This window comes from Sceloporus occidentalis, unplaced genomic scaffold (genome assembly GCF_023333645.1).
Source record: "Sceloporus occidentalis isolate IW3139 unplaced genomic scaffold, rSceOcc1.0.p SCAF_112, whole genome shotgun sequence".
Lineage (NCBI taxonomy): Eukaryota > Metazoa > Chordata > Lepidosauria > Squamata > Phrynosomatidae > Sceloporus > Sceloporus occidentalis.
This window is the reverse complement of record NW_028317092.1, coordinates 68,117-85,654: the sequence shown is the minus strand read 5'-3', so window position 1 is coordinate 85,654 and position 17,538 is coordinate 68,117. Positions and strand designations below refer to the sequence as shown.

Below are 17,538 nucleotides of genomic sequence, written 5' to 3'. Positions count from 1 at the left end.
AATAAATAAAATAATAATAATAATAAATAAATCAATAAAAGAACAATAGGTAAAAGTGTACATGCGCTACAACACTCCCACACTTCAACAAGATAAAAAACAGGTATTGGTGGTGCAACCCACCAACAGTGAGCAGAGCGACAGAAGTAAATATAAACGTAACTCACCCCAATGGGTTATGCAGAATAAATGATGACAGAATAAATCTAATAGATTAGAACTGCTCCTGCTTCTGACTTCATGGACAAAGAATTGTCGTCTCTTCTACCCACCCGTTTTTGTCAGCTCTATTTTTCTGGTAAAAAATGTACGGTCCACTTACGCCCAGTCATCAACTTACGGGCTCTCAAGGTGTTTGTCACCTATCACCACTTCAAAACGGAAGCATTCATCTCTTACGAGACCTTATGAAAAAAGACGTCTGGGGATTTAGCTTTTACTCCATCCCCTGTGTTCCTTGCCTTGTTCTCCGTCCTTTGTTATTTTGTTATGTCCTGTACCAATGTCTGGTTATGTTTCTTGCTTTGTCCCCCTTGCTTGCTATGTTTCTCCTGTACTCTGCTTAGCTTCCCTACTCCCAGCCTGCAGCATCTTGTACATTCATCTGTTGAGCGGAAGAGGTGTGTCAAGAACTTCAGAGGTGGCTTTTCCACATGCAAGCTTGGAACGGCCGAGCTATCTTCGGATCTCTCACGGAGGCCACAGGAGGTTGTTGGTCTCAGGAGGAACGCACACTACATATCAATCACCTGGAACTCATTGTGGGTTCTTTCGCCATCCGCAGTTTGGTAAAAGATGGCTCGGACTGCTGTCTTGTTTTGAGGATGGACAACTTCTCTGCAGTTCAATATATAAATCGTCTAGGAGGAACAAGATAAAAAGGTTTGATGGACTTGACAAAGCAAATTTACCATTTTTGTTTAGAAAGAAACATGTCTCTGTTGGACAAGTATGTTCCGGGTGTGGAGAACAAAATCGCAGATTGGTTTTCCAGAAATTGGAGAGATGTCAGCGACTGGATGATGCACAGAAGTGTTTTCTGTTTCCTCGATTATCACAGGGGTCCGTTGACACTGGATCTCTTTGCATCTCGCACAATTCATCAGACACCAGATTTTTTAAGTTGGCTCCCGGATCCAGAAGCTCTAGCAACGGATGCCCTTTTACAAACTTGGCCAGTGTCGGGAACATATGCTTTCCCTCCTTTCTCTGTAATCCCCAGGGTGATCCAACAGATAACCTTGATTCTGGTAACTCCTCTATGGAGCTCCCAACCTTGGTTTCCAGCTCTTCTGGAAATGTCGATCCGGTTTTCCTTTCTGTTCTTCGGGGACCGGAAGGTCGGTCCCATCCTCTGATTCTTGAAGGCCGTCTCTCCTTAGTTGCATGGACAATTTCTGGACATTTCTCCCTGTCCAAGAACTATCGCAGGATGCTAGAGATTTGCTCAGAGGCTCTTGGGCTCCAGGTACACACCCGGCTTATAGAGCAGCATGGAAGTTCTGGTCTACTTGGTATATGGGACTACAGATTGATCCCCATTCAGCCCCAGTAGCTTTAATATTGAACTTTTTAGCTGAGCCTTTTTCCTTAGGGAAATCTTAACGTTCCATTAATATATTCTGTTCGGCCATTTCTAGCGGGCATATTGGCTCTAAGGAAGGCCCCATTCGTTTACGTTTGACTTTGCGTCAAATATCCGCGAAACTTACAATGTTACTTTGTTTACTTTCCTTTCGTTGTTTATCTGACATTCGAGCTTTAGAGGTTGGTGCCATTTCTTTCTCTCCAGAAGGAGTACATTTTTCGATTCACAGACGCACTAAAACGTTTTCTACTTCTTTTTGTTATCCTTATCTTAGAGAGGATCCCAAGCTTTGTATCGCTAGATGTCTTCGTACTTACCTTGCTTCTACTCATCCCATTCGTCCTGCTTCAGCTTCTCAACTTTTGATTTCTTACTCTAAACCTTTTCTTCCGGTTTCCTCGCCTACTTTAGCGAGATGGATTTGTTGGCTTCTCACTCTGGCAGGTATTGATCATCATTTTGGGGCATATTCTGTCCAAGGGGCGGCTGCTTCAGGTGTTTTCTTTGCTGGAGGTTCCCTAATTGTATTGGCCCCGAATATTTTTATATAATGCTATCATATCCCCTTTTAGGTACCATTTATCTAAACTAAGTCTATTTAAATCCCTCTGTAGCAAAGTAATATCCTGCTCACATTGTACTACTTTACAGAGTTTAGTGTCATCTGCAAACACGGAAACATGACTTTCAATGCCTATTGCAAGATCATTTATAAATATGTTGAATAAAATTGGTCCCAGAACAGAACCCAGAGGGACAGCACTTTTGTCCAGCTTTAAAAAATTACCGTTTATGACAACTCTCTGTACTCTATCACTAAGCCAATGTTCTACCGAAGAACAAGAATTTCCATCTAGACCAATTTCTTTCAGTTTGAATACTAACCTATTGTGTGAAACCATGTCAAACGCCTTGGCAAAATCCAAGTAGATTACATCCACTGCAACACCTTGATCTACACTTCTACTAACTTCTTCGTAGAATGCATTTAAGTTAGTTTGACATGACCTATGTTTCATAAAACCATGCTGATTTTTGGAAATAACACTGTTCTTCCAAATGAATTCCTGAATATTACCCCTTAATAACGCTTCAAATACTTTCCCAGCCACAGAAGTTAAACTCACTGGTCTATAATTTCCAGGCAAAGAGTTGGAACCCTTTTTGAATATAGGAACCACATCTACCTTCCTCCAATCCTCTGGTGCAACTCAGCTGCTTAAGTACTCGTGGGTGAATAGTTACCGTCAGGCCCTGGAGCTCTGTTGACATTAACTTTCTTTAGTTGCTGCAGCACCTTGTCTTGAGTCATCCAATCACAATTTGTCTGCAAGTTTTTTTGCAGTAGTTATTTGCAAATTCATTGCCATAGGTTCCTCCTTAATATATACTGAGGAAAATAGTTATTTAAAGTTTCTGCTTTTTCCTCTCCTTTCCGTGCTATCTCCATTTTCTAGTTTCTGTAACCACTAGTTTAAAATCCCCTCCAACCTTCTAGCCATCCTGTCCCCCAGCACAGAAGACCCTCTTCCATTTAGGTGCAAATAATCACGGCTATAAAGATTGTACACATGTGATAAATCAGCCCAGTGCTCTAAAAAGCCAAAACCCTCCTTCCTACACCATGACCTCCCTAATCTCCCGTTGCCTTTCTACTGTTGAGCGTGGCACACGTCATATTTCTGAGAATACTACCTTTTCTTCAGTTTACTTCCTAATTCCCTGAAATCATTCTTTAGGACCTTCCATTTTCCACTGACTGTCATTGGTACCAATATGGGCCAAGACAGCTGGGGCATCCCCAGCCCCTCCCAATAATCCATCCACTCTGTCAGCAAAATGCCGGACCCGAGCACCCGGGAGACGGCAAACTGTCTGGTTGAGCTGATCACAGCGGCAGATTACCCTTTCTACTCTTTTCATTATACATTCCCCTACCACCACAACCTGTCTAGCCTTTCTTATTCTCTCAACACCACCCATACTAGAGGGGCTCTTCCCTGGCTGTAAGAAGGAACAGCTTCCTCCAGTACAGCTACTCCTGAGCTGATGCATCCAACATCTTCACTCAAGCAGGCAAATCTGTTAGGCTGCACAAGGTCAGAGCTAGATAAACCTTTCCTCTTCCCTCCCCCTCTGCTACCACGTGTAACTGTCACAGCTACGTGCATGTTCCCCAACTGTCTTATCTCCTTCCACTCCACTACTTGCCCCCACTACACTCTGCTCAGTTGCAATTTGCGTCTCCAGATCTGTCACAGAGGTATGGACCCTGGACGGATTCATCCAGGCATGCATACATGGAGAAGACCATCGATTTTGCTAACTCCCATAACCACACAGAAATCAACCATTATAGGAAAAAAATGAATGAATTAATAACGAGAAATTTAAAAAATAAACAGTTTAACAAAAAACCCACCCAAAAATTTGCTCTTCTACTTAAAGTAACATTATCATGTATTATAACATTAACTTTACCAAACCCTACCATATATCACCCTCCCCCCCTTTCTGAGGTATCCACCATATAAAACATTTTTAAAGAATCAGATACCAATAATGTACTTCAAAATGTCCAATGTTTCAACTCGGTGTAGAAACGGATGTTTTTTAATGGAATATCTTCATAGGTGTACAGGGGCCTTTTATTAGCAACCATCACTCCTATGTTCCAATGGCAAATTGTGTTAGCTAATCCATGTTTAAGTTTAACCTCTTAACGACATATGATGTGCCAGGCACGTCACAGAAAACGATCAGGCAATGACCGATGACGGTCCTAGCATGTCATGGAATTAAACAATTGCCTCATAAGCTTCAGTGGTGTCGCTGAAATGCCTCGATTGCGAGGTATTCAGCAACAATGAAAACCCACCCTAGGATCCACTGTGACCATCCCAGAGATCGGTCATAAGTGCCACTGTGAGATATTTGGCCTCTTGCAAGATTGTGGAGCCCTTTAAAAAAATAAACAAGTTTCCAAGAAGGTCTCTTTGGACACGCCTAAGAATCCTGGGCTCCTTCAGCTGAATTCTACAGGTACTGAATTCTCCTGTGTTCGCTGTTGTGACCTGGCTTGTACTTGGACTTATCTGTTGTCCAGTTTCTTGATCTCTGACTGTTTAACAGATTACCCCTGATTGCTGCCTGGACTCTACATCGCCTCTATCGTTTATGCCCGATTACCGCTTGCACCCACTGTCTAATCGTTTAAAATTGATCGCTGCTTTGGTAGACACTTTGCTGAGTTATTGTTTTTGGCAGACTACTACCTACCCTGAACCTGATTTAAATGTGTCACTTTACAGAGGAGTAGCCGTCTCTGCTCCTGTGGTCTGATCCTCTCAATCATAATTTATTGTATATAGTATATGCAATGCTTATTGAATTTTGTATTGCTAGAGGGTAATAGTGGGCTATTGAAAATTATGTTCACAAATAAATAAATAGAAAATTGTCTTACCAATTACATCAAGCTGTAATATAAATGATGCTTGTCCAGCACAGTTGGTAGCTATGCATTCATATGATCCAGCATCGCATGCTCGGACTACTTCAAATATAAAGGAATGGACTCCTTTCTCCGACACTATCATTTTATGTAAATCATCAGCTTGAACCAATTTTCCATTTAGATACCATGTAACATCTGGATTTGGTAGACCAGTAACCTGATAAAAAAAGAACAAAAAATTAAAGTACATTAATATGCATGCTTTAATATATATATATATATATATATATAGATAGATAGATAGATAGATAGATAGATAGTACTCAAAATACATATAGTACTCAAACTACAAAAAAGTGAAGTGCAATATTCTAATTAAATATAAGTATTACACCTTCTGGCAAAGACACAGGAACAAACTCCCTAAAATGTTCCAAGTTAAATATTTTTGGTTTTGACAGTACATACATATAGTACTTACCTGAGGTAAGTACTATATATATATATACCTGCAGCTGTTCTCTACTGTGGTCTTATGGTTCTTCAATCAATACAAAACAAACAAATGCATTGCATTGTTCTATACAAAGGGAGGATCAGCCTGTGGTTTTTAACCACCCAAACTCAAATCTAAATGTGTTTCCCTACACAGAATCCTGATGTATATTTTGTAAACTAGAAGCCTCAGGGCCCCGGTGCGAGAATCTGTGAAGGGCCCCCCACCCCCTTCTCACACCATCTACCCCCCTCTCACACTATCTACCCCCCCTTCTCAGGCTATCTATCCCCTCTCCCTACCCCATTCTCATTATCTACCCTCTCCCCACCCCATCTCACTATCTAACCTCTCCATACCCCCCATTCTCACTATCTACCCTTTCCCTATCCCCTCTCACACTATCTACCCCCTCTCCCTCCCTTCTCACTATCTACCCTCTCCCTACCCCCATTCTCACTATCTACCCTCTCCCTACCACCTTCTCACTATCTACCCTCTCCCTACCCTCCTTCTCACTATCTACCCTCTCCCTACCCCCCTTCTCACTATCTACCCTCTCCCTATCCCTCTTCTCACTATCTATCCTCTCCCTACCCCCTTCTCACTATCTACCCTCTTCCTACCCCCTTCTCACTATCTACCCTCTCCCTACCCCCTTCTCACTATCTACCCTCTCCCTATCCCTCTTCTCACTATCTATCCTCTCCCTACCCCCTTCTCACTATCTACCCTCTCCCTACCCCCTTCTCACTATCTACCCTCTCCCTACCCCCTTCTCACTATATATCCTCTCCCTACCCCCTCTCACTATCTACACTCTCCTCCCCCCATGTACAACCGAAAGGAGGTGAAAGTCCAAAGACTCCACCTCCCCTCCCTTCCTCCTAGCGTCTCCCCTCCCAGCTGCCACACTCACTGAGGCTAAGCCACGCCCCCTCCTCATCTGAGGCGCGCTTGTGTGTGGGAGATGCGGTGTGCTCTGACTGTGAGGTTGGGGATGCGGCTTGCCTCGTGGCAGTGCGGTCGTGCCTCGGAGAGACCGGTGGTCGGTCCCTGAGATGAGGTAGGAGGTGGTCTCCGTACCTCACAGCATGTATAGATCAACTGAATAAGACATACAAACCTACATAACTACATACATAAATGATATATGGAAACATAGCATAGCAGGTATTGATCAACACATTAACACACAAACTCAGCTTTGCATGTATAAATCAATTGAAATTCACATGTGAACTCAACACTGAAGGCATAGAATCAGACATACAAATCCTGTATTTGCAGGTATATAATAATAATGTATGGAAACATAGCATTGTAGGTATAGATCAGCAGAACACACAAGCCCAGCTTTGCAGGTATAGATCAACTGGAAATCACATGTAAACTCAGCACTGATGGTATAGATCAAATAAACACATGGAAACAGCACTGCAGATAATGATCAACTGAATAAGACACAAACCCAGCTTTGCAGGTATAGATCAATTGGAATTCTCATAAAAACTCAGCAATAAAGGTATAGATAAAACCCCCTAAATTACAAGCATACAGGTTGCACACCCCAAAGTCAGCCCTGGCGTCCACACTGCCCACATAGAACCTGACCAGCACCCAGATAACACACATAAAACTTGCCATCTTTGTCCCCTAACAGCCCAGCATGAATCAGCTTTGTCCTCAAACAGTCTGTCCTATGCCATCCTTGTCCCATAAACATCCTGCCTGCACCATCTTGGTCTCCAAGGCTCAAACACCGTGCTTGTGCCATCTTTGCCTTTACACAAATCAATTATACATCTATGATACGCACAGACATTTTTACAGTCACTCACTACCCCCCTTTCTCATTATCTACGCCCCTCACCCTCACTTCTCATAATTACAGCTGCCTCTGATCTACTTGTTTTGCATTCTGCGGCTTCATGGATGATGATGGCAATAGAGCACTAGAAACACAATCCTCTGTTGGATGGAATAAAGTTGGTGCCTCAAAATTACCACATTTGCTTGATTATAAGACGACCCTGATTAGAAGATGACCCCCCCAAATTTGAATATTAATTTAGGAAAAAAAGAAAAAGCCTGAATATAAGACTACCCTATAAGAAAAAGTTTTACTCGTAAATATAAATTGACATGTAAACTATTTTTTTATATTTAATTAAAAAAAATTGTTTTTATATGCCACTCTGCCCCCGATATTCCTTTTAACCCCCTATATGCTATTCTGCTTCCCTTATATTCCCTTTAACCCCCTATATGCCATTCTGCCTCCCTGATATTCCTTTTAACCCCCTATATGTCACTCTGCCTCCCTTATATTCCTTTTAAGCCCCTATATGCAACTCTGCCTCCAGAAAGCCCTTATGCCCCCCCACTCTTACCCTCCCCCGACTTACCTAGACTTCTCCTCGTGCTTCAGATTCCTTGGTGTCTAGTGGGGCAGCTGGTGGAGGTCTGCATGATGTGCGCAGACAACCTCCGCTGCCCTTCCACCGGGGCTTCTATGAATGAGCACTGAAAGGCATGTGATGCTAGCGCTCTGTCATAGAAACCCCAGAAGAAGTGCCGGCAGCAGCGGAGGTTGTCTGCTTTGTCTTATAATCGAGCGAATATGGTACTTATTATTACCGTATATTCCGGCGTATAAGACGACTTTTTAACCCGTGACAATCTTCTCAAAAGTCGGGGGTCGTCTTATACACCGGGTACTAAAACTTACCGAGCCGGACTGGAGAATCACGAATCTCAAGGGGAGGGGCGAGCGGAGAAGCCGCCTCCCCTGGGCCGGTCTACAGGGCCGCGCCGACGTAGGTGCAAGATCATGATCCCCCCAACTAGCCCTGATCAGCGGGCGCCCGATGAGCAGGGCTGGTTGGGGAGATCACGACCTCCCTCTAACTAGCCCAACATTAGGGAGCTCGAGGTCTGGCACGGTTAGGATACAGATCCCCCGCAGCGGTGCAGGGGACCTGCATCCTACTCTCCGATACGCTCAGACAGCCTCCCCTGCCGGCACTTTCCACGGGGGGAATCCCGGCAAGGGAGATTGTTAAAGCACATCGTGCAGCGGAGGTTGTTTATGCTCGTCGGTGAACGTCCTCCTTACCAGTGCAGACTGGTATACAACTTCCGGTGCCGGCACTTCCAGCACCGGAAGTTGTATACCGTTCTGCGTAGAATAGATGTCCCTTGCCAGCCCCGCAAGACAACCGGGACTCCAGGAGTCTGCACTGGTAAGTCTAGGGGAGGAGGGCACAGAGTGGCAGCGTATCTCGGGGGGGACACAGAGTGGCAGCATATCTCGTGGGGGACACAGAGTGGCAGCATATCTCGGGGGGGACACAGAGTGGCAGCATATCTCGGGGGGACACAGAGTGGCAGCATATCTCGGGGGGGACACAGAGTGGCAGCATATCTCGGGGGGGACACAGAGTGGCAGCATATCTCGGGGGGACACAGAGTGGCAGCATATATCGGAGGGGACACACACAGAGTGGCAGTGTGTGTAAAGGCAGGGGTGTGTGGTGAGGGCAGTGTATAAATATGTATGTATGGACAGGTGTATGTTAGGGAGAGCTGACCCACCCAATCCAAGCAGGCTTTGTATACAACAACCAGCCAATCACCAGTAAGGTACATCGCTTGCCGTGATTGGCTGGTTGTTGTATACTGGGTAGAGGGGTAGTCTTATACGGCGAGTATAGCCCAAACTCTATATTTTAACTGGAAACGTTGGGGGTCGTCTTATACGCCCAGCCGTCTTATACGCCGGAATATACGGTATTTATTTATTGTTTTATATAGCACCATCAAATTCCGTAGCGCTGTACAATGGGACAACAAGACATAACATACAACATAACAATTTTACTTACAGACACAACAGAGTGTTTTCCTGAGCAGGTAATATCTTGAGAGTAAATACGGGACTTATAACAGGTTAGAGGAGGTTCTGTGTTGTCCCAAGGGAGCATATGATTGCTGAACTTTTCTACCTGTCCAGACCAGCCAAAATTTTGTCGGACCTGCCAACGATTTGGTCACACTAAAGCAAACGGTTCACCCCTGCTGTACCAGCAGACTATATGCATAGAAAAACTTGTAATCTTTGAGGTTCAATTGAGCATTTTGCTGGGAAGTGTCTGATACCATTCAAGAAGAGGCCAAATTAGGTAGACCCTGGGTTAGGAGTCTCTTTTGGTGGACCCTTCAATGTGGTGGTTAAAGAGGCTGAGGTAGCTCCTGAACCCATACCAGTGGAAATACCTGGAGCGGAAGATCTGGAGGGGGCAGTCCTCAAGGGGGAGGAAGCAATAGACCCTGGTTGTTTAGAGGAGAATTTGGAGGTATCATCCTCTGAGGCTGATGAGAGGATGAAGATTGACCCAGGGGGAAAAAAAGCAGAAACTGTTAAGAGGAAGTTGCTTAGTGACTTTCCACTGAGTTCCCTAGGAATCTTATGGGGTTGTGAGTCCATGTCCAATTAGTTACCTATCCCCTAGACCTGCTCAGAGGCTCCGGAAGATGTGGGTGCATAATTCAGTAATGAGGCAATGACATCCAGGAGGATGTTGGAGTTTGTATTAAGTCCAAAAAAAGAAGCTCATCCGGCACTAGTAATCTTACGTGATGAGTTTCCTGCTTCAGAACAATTCTCCATGTCATCCCACATAATGTGAGGAACATCAGAGTGCTGTATTCCTTTCCTTAAAAAAGAATGATGTTGGATGTTTGCAGTAATGTAATCTGATGCAGCCTATTCAGACTGTAGTCTTCTGGCTGCTAAAGTTAGTAGCCCATCTAGGTCTCCCATACTATTACAGTTTTACACTGTTAAATGAAAAGAAACAAAGACACACCCAAGCACTCACACTGCCACACACACACCATATCCAATCACTAACACATACCCATACATTCAGATTAACACACACTTACACACCTAAACACACTAACATACCCACACACCCAAACACTTGCAATAACACACCCACACACACTTACAATAACATACCCAGACAAATGCACACACTAACATACCCAGACACACAAAAACTAACACACAGACACACATACACACACAATCATATACCAAGATACACACCAACACACCACGCCACTCACTTACACATGTTCAAAATAATATACAGACAGACACACACACAATATCATACCCAGACACACATGCCAACACACCACTTACTAAACTACTCTATTTTTTCAATGTAGCTGAGCTACAACTGCGGTCAGCCTTACCTGCTCCTGGATTCAACTTTGTTTGGTGCCAGCCTAGGCAAGAGTTTTGTCTTGCACCTCTGTTATTTTACATAAACGGCAATATTTTTAAAGCCTAACAGCAGAGAGCAGTGAAGTAGCTACACAGAGTAGGGCGAAGAGCAGTTTTATGCAGGAGGAGCTGAGTCAAGTACACTGTGTAAGACAAAATTCTTGCCTAGGGTGGCACCAAACAAAGTTGAATCCAGGAGTAGGTAGGGTTGACCTCAGAGGACATAGTCTTAAGATAGATATAAGATATCTAAGGAAAGTATTCAGAGATGGGCCGAATGGTTCTTATCTGCCGTTAATTTCCATGTTTCTATACATGCTACATAATACACAGTTACAAAACACCATACACATGCATGCTATACCATACAAAGTCGCATACAAGGTAGCACTACACATGTGTAACCCTGGTATCCATATACCTCCAGCTACAATACAATAGATACAGACTTCCAGGACAGAGAGTGAACACTCAAGCACTGGGCATGACTTTGAGCCAAAAGGAAGTGAAGCTCTTCCCCCAAACTGCTTAGTGAGAGTGGGGAGAAAGTCTCTGCAGAAAGGCACCCCAAGAGATCTCTATATCTTCCTTGTTGCTGAGGATCTCTGCTATTAGGAGCCGATTGATTCCTGTGCCAGGCTGCCATGTGTCCGAAGGCAGATGTATTGCAGTTAGTGGTGTCCGGTTCATGAACGAATCATTCTTTTGAACTGATTCTTTTCAATGATCCGGATGAATTGGTTCAGTAGACTGAACGATTCATTTGTGACAGTTCAGTCTGTGAATCATGAACTGCAGTTTTAACATGATCCTAGAGTGATCAGCACACAGACACAGACTCTGGGATCAGGTTACAACTCATAGATTCACAGACTCCTTCAGAGACTCGTTCAGAGGAACTATGACTCATGACTCGTTCAGAGAGTCGTTCAAAGAGTCGTTCTCAGAGTCGTATACAGCACACTGACACAATACTTTTATAAATAAATACAATATTAATCTTCACTGCCCTCATGATTTAGATTCCCCTTTACCTCTAAATACACCTTAAGTTAACTTAATTAAATTAACTCTCAGTCCTCAGCATTAAATTAACCCTAAAGACCCCATTAACCATGACTATCCCTAAATTAACCCTAAAGACCCCATTAACCATAACTGCCCCTAAATTAACCCTAAAGACCCCATCAGCCATAACTGCCCCTAAATTAAACCTAAAGATCCTATCAACCATAACTGCCCCTAAATTAAACCTAAAGACCTTGTTAACCATAACTGCCCCTAAATTAACCCTAAAGACCTCATCAACCATAACTGCCCCTAAATTAACCCTAAAGACCCCATCAACCATAACTGCCCTTAAATTAACCCTAAAGACCCCATCAACCATAACTGCCCCTAAATTAACCCTAAAGACCTCATTAACCATAACTGCCCCTAAATTAACCCTAAACACCCCATTAACCATAACTGCCCCTAAACCCCCACCTCCCCTAACTTTCAGCAGCCCAAATATTAATTTTATACTTACTGTTAGATGAGTTGCTGAGTAGTGTGGATGCTATAAGGGAAGGGGGCGGGGCCAATCATCAGTGTGACTGCAGGGAGGGACTGGGAAGTAGTAACTCCTGTGAGTGACATTGAGTGATCTGATGAATCAGATCATAAATCGGATCATTTCAATGAACGACTCGAAAATAACCGATTCACTTTACTGATCTGAACGTCCCATCACTAGTAGCAGTGAGCTTGCCATGTGGTTTCAGTTGGATTACTGAATCTGGTGTGCAGCAGAAGGCCTATATCCATGGAGTGAGAAGCTAAAGCTGCTAGATTGCACCAGATGTAGATATCAGAGAAAGGTACCCAGGATTATTTAAAGGCACTGACACCACCACTATCCATTTCAGGGGAAGTATTACCTGCATCAATGACCCCAAAATCGATGTGCCCAATGTTACCCCAGGGGACTGAAAAATATACAACGGTGGGTTCCTACTTGCTTGGGGAGGCAGGTGATTTGGACTGGAGTTGATTTAGCTATAATTGTTTTGCTGCATACCTTTTGATATTATTGAAATGCTCATGGTTGCAGGATCTAAACTAATACATGAGATTACATTTTTTGATAACTTTACATTATAGTGGCTGTTTCCTTGTGTTTGAGTTATATATGTGTCCTAGTACAATACACTCTAATTCCCTGGAGTAATTACTTGGAAGCACTGCCAAATGGTCATATTAACCCTTAACTCTCCGCTATGCAGAGGCCAGGATCTCCTGTAGGCACCAGCCAGGATGTACACACCATGAGGGACGAAAGGCCCAAAGTAAAAGGTGTTATGCATGCTATACAACACATGCCCCCCAACTGTCCTGATTTGGGTGGGACAGTCCTGATTGTTTGCAGGGGAGGAGGAAGGGTGAGGCGAGAGCGGTACTCACCTCGGGTGCAGCTGCGAGGTGGCGCATAGCCACCTGATCAGCAGCTGCAGCCTGCAGGACTAGTTGGGAGATTACAATCTCCCTCTAGTCGGCTAAACATTAGGGAGTGCGAGGTCTATCACTTCAGACCTCGCTTTACTATAGTAAAGCGAGGTCTGAAGTCACAGACCTAGTGCTCTCACCACAGGATGAAGGATGAAGAAAGATGAAAAAAGGATGGAGGAAGAGGTAAGAGGTGGGGAGAAAGGGGTGCGTGTGTGTGTGTGTATGTATTTGTGTGTGTGGGTAGGTGTATGTAAGAGCAGTATAGGTATTTATAAGCTGGTTTGTAAGGGCAGTGTATGTGTATATGTGTGTGTGTGTAAAGGCAGGTGTGTGTAAGGGCAGTGTATGTGTATATGTGTGTGTAAAGGCAGGTGTGTGTAAGGGCAGTGCACATGCATATGTGTGTGTAAAGGCAGGTGTGTGTAAGGGCAGTGTACGTGTATATATGTGTGTAAGGGAAATGTATATGTGTGTGTAAGGGCAGTGTATGTGTGTTTTTGACCACGCGGCTTGGCCATTTTGATTTCCATAGCACAGTGGTACTGTGCATGTCTTTTATGCATAGGACCCTGGGTTCAATTCCCGGCTCCTCCATTTATTTAATTTTCAGTTTCTATATTTTTTACTTTAACCTACACCTGTTTATAATTGTTAAGCCTGCCTGCATTTTACATCCATATTGTTGCCTGCCTGTTGGGGTGAACCCACTCCATTTATGCTGGCTAGGGTGACCCCCTCTACTATCTACTGCCTTCCGGCTCTTATGTTGTTTGGGTCTTGGACCCACCATTTAGTACAGGGTCACGTGCCCTTTTATTTGCAAGGGTGAACCCCTCTTCTGTCTGTTGGGGGTGACCCCCCTCTTTCCCGCCTCTGTGCTGCCACTCTACTTTTGGGGTGATTCCCCTACCGCTATATATATATATATATATTTATTGTTTATAGGAGCTAGTCCCCACTATACAAGCGGTTTATCATTGCCTCTCTCTTACAATTTAACTTTTATGTGTTTCAGATAACACATTGGGCATTATGGCGAATGATTCAGAGACACCCATCCCTGCAGCGTTTCAGGCATGGCTTCGTTATGCATTGGTGGCCTCTCTGCCCGCTGCTCTGGCTGAAGCTCAACAAGTCCGCCCGGGACAGGCAGTCATTCCGGCTGACGCAGAGGAATCTGATAATGGGGTTTCCATCTCCCCCATCGACCGGGATACATCCCGCAAACGTAGTTGGGTGACTGCCCCATCCCTCTCAGACAAGGCTCCTCTGAAGCGATCCAGGCCTGTCACAGATCCCGGGTCGCCATCAACCGACCTAGAGGCAGAATACGAGATATTGGATGAGTATCAGGCGGGCTCCTCTGGCCATGGCTCTCCTTGCTGTTTGGCTCCCGTTTTGCCACCTGACGACCCCAAACCCTCCTGTTCCAAGCAGGATCAACCTTTTGAGGTCACCGTTGAGATGGGCGTCCCACTTTTTGACCCCAGGTCGATACGTCATCCACGCTCCACCGAATGGACCCCATCGGATCGCCATCGGCTCCGGTCAGAATGCCCCAGGCCAACCGTTCCCGCTAAGGTCACCAGTACTCCTGAGTTCGACCACTCATTCATTACCTTCCTTACACGGAATGGCAAGGACCCGAGGAAGGGGATTGAGATTGGTCTGCGTTCCACTCAAGACAAGCTCTTGGATGTCACGGGTCCTCTTACACACATCTTTCAGATGGCGGACGAGGCCCTTCTAGATGGATCTCCATTGGATCCTCATTTGATCCGCGAATGGACCCAGAGAGCCCTATGCCTTCTGGGGAATGCTAACTGCCCTGTCAGCCGAACGCCGTAAAGCGGCTCTCTTCAAGCTCGATGCTAAGTTGGTGGAGTTGGCCCCCAAGGAGCTGGGTCCTAAAGCGAACGGGTTGCTCTTTGGAGAAAAATTCCTCAAGGATCTCACGCGTCACGTTACAGTCTTCACCTCCTTGGAGAAGGCGCAGACATCTTTGAAGAAGGTCTTCAGGTCCGGCGACCGTTTTTTCCGCCAGAGCTGGCTGGCAGAGGGGTCGTGCCGCCAGCAGATCAGCCTCCTTCGGCTCAAGACCCCGATAGCAGGACTCGACCAACCATTCCAGCGTGGATCCTACCGTGGTAGAGGATCTTCGTCCTTCAGGGGGAAGACTGCGTCAGGTAAGATTCACTCCTGTTTATCCTTCTCTACCTATTGCGGGCAGACTCGCCCATTTTTTTCATGCTTGGTCGGCCCTTTCCTCGGACCCCTGGGTTCTTCAGACGGTCCTAGGGTTTCGTCTGGAGTTTGTTTCGGCCCCAGTCCAGGTGTCTCCTCCTTGCTCCCCTTGGTTTGCGCGCGCAGCGGGCGCCCTCGTCCATTCAGAACTCTGCCTGCTTCGGGACAAAGGGGCTATAGAACGGGCGTTGGGTTCCCCTCGTTTCTTAAGCAACATCTTCCTAGTGCGCAAGAAGTCGGGAGACTTTCGCCCCATCATAAATCTGCGGGCCCTCAACACATTCATAGTTTACCGTCATTTCAAGATGGAGGATATCCATCTCCTCCGTGACCTCTTACGTACCAACGACTGGTTTATGAGGCTCGACTTAAAGGACGCCTACCTTACCGTTCCCATGCACCCGGACGACAGGGGTTTTCTGCAGTTCCATTGGCGAAACCACCTTTGGCAGTTCACTTGTCTCCCGTTCGGCCTCAGCTCGGGTCCCTGGTGCTTCACGAAGCTACTAAAGCCGGTTATGGAGTTTCTTCGTACGAGGGGCATCCACACATTATCTATTTATGCATCTTTTTGGGACGTTTCCAAGGTCCTTGAGTTCCTGGAAATTTGGCCAGACAACGACCGGTTGTCCCTACGTCAATTGTCTGCCAAGCTTGCCTTGCTTCTTTGTCTTGTGTCATTCCGTCGTGTTTCAGATGTTCTGGCCTTTGATGTTTCTTCTTTTTCCCCTACGGGTGTTTCCGTTCAAGTCTCACACCGGACTAAATGTCAGTCGTCCTCGGTTTCTTATCCTTATTTCCCGGACAGGCCTCGGTTGTGTGTGGCGCGTTGCGTTTTAGCTTACATTCACGCGTCTAAACCTTTTCGTTCCTCTGGTTCGGGTCCTCTGTTCATCTCTTATGTTTGACCTTTTCGCCCGGTTTCGAATCCCACCTTGGCCAGGTGGGTTCGCTGGATCCTTCGGTTGGCTGATGTTCCGGACTCTTTCGGGGCTCACTCGGTTAGGGGTGCGGCTGCTTCAGCGGCTTTCTCTGCGGGCAGTTCCATGGCCGACATCATGTCGGCGGCAGACTGGTCTACGTTCCGGACTTTTTACTTTCGCCCCCAGTCTCATGCTTCTTTTAGTTTTATGGCTGGGCGTTAAAATTGCAAAATACGAAGCCTCCTGTCTTGCTGTAAAATTGGAGATTAATCTAGCCTTGGTGCAGAATTAATCTGAATTTTATTAAAGACAGGAGGCGAGTATTTTCCCTCCCTTTTATGTCTTCCCTCCCTGGGTTTTTTCGCTGGTTTCTTTTCGGGGGTTATTAATATGTGTTTATTGACAGTACTTATTTCATGGTGTGTTTTTCAGTTTTATAACTAGTTTCATGTGTCTCTCCTTTTATTACCAGGTTTTTTCCTTGTTATAAGTGCCTGGTACTCTCACATATTTGTTCTCCTTTTCAGGCCGGTCCTCCGCTGTCTAGGGTGCTCTGCTGGAATGTTGCTGTTTTTCCTGTTTTTTTCCTGTTCGGCTTATCCTGGCAAAGAAAGAGGAGGAGTGACCGGACTTTGTATCATTTATAGGGTCTTTGGGCTCTGTTCTTATTGGTTATTGTTCTTTTATCATTAACTGTTTTGCTGCTGGAGGTTATTCAGTAAAGGAAGTTATGCAAAATACTTGCCTCCTGTCTTTAATAAAATTCAGATTAATTCTGCACCAAGGCTAGATTAATCTCCAATTACGAGAGAGTATAAAAAAAGAAGAAAGTTTCCCACTTTCACATTTTGAAATGTTGGGAGGTATGTACAATATACAGTCACACAACACTATACACTTGTACACGATACAAAGTCACACTACCATATGTACATACATACTTAACAATACAGAGCGATTCTACCCTATGCACATACATACTACCCTCTGCAAAGTTATATTACCCTAAATCACTTTACCTACATTATTCTAATTATTTAT

At 45.0% G+C, this 17,538-nt stretch overlaps 1 protein-coding gene across 1 annotated transcript in view; it reads right to left on the bottom strand.

The window, feature by feature from the left end:
- The window catches only part of LOC149282555 (myotilin-like), a 91,649-nt gene that overhangs the window by 17,226 nt on the left and 56,885 nt on the right, over positions 1–17,538 (bottom strand). Inside the window, exon 8 of the mRNA XM_089498056.1 lies at positions 5,055–5,262. Within this exon, the coding sequence (XP_089354182.1) occupies positions 5,055–5,262 (208 nt within the window). The remainder of the gene's footprint in view (positions 1–5,054; positions 5,263–17,538) is intronic.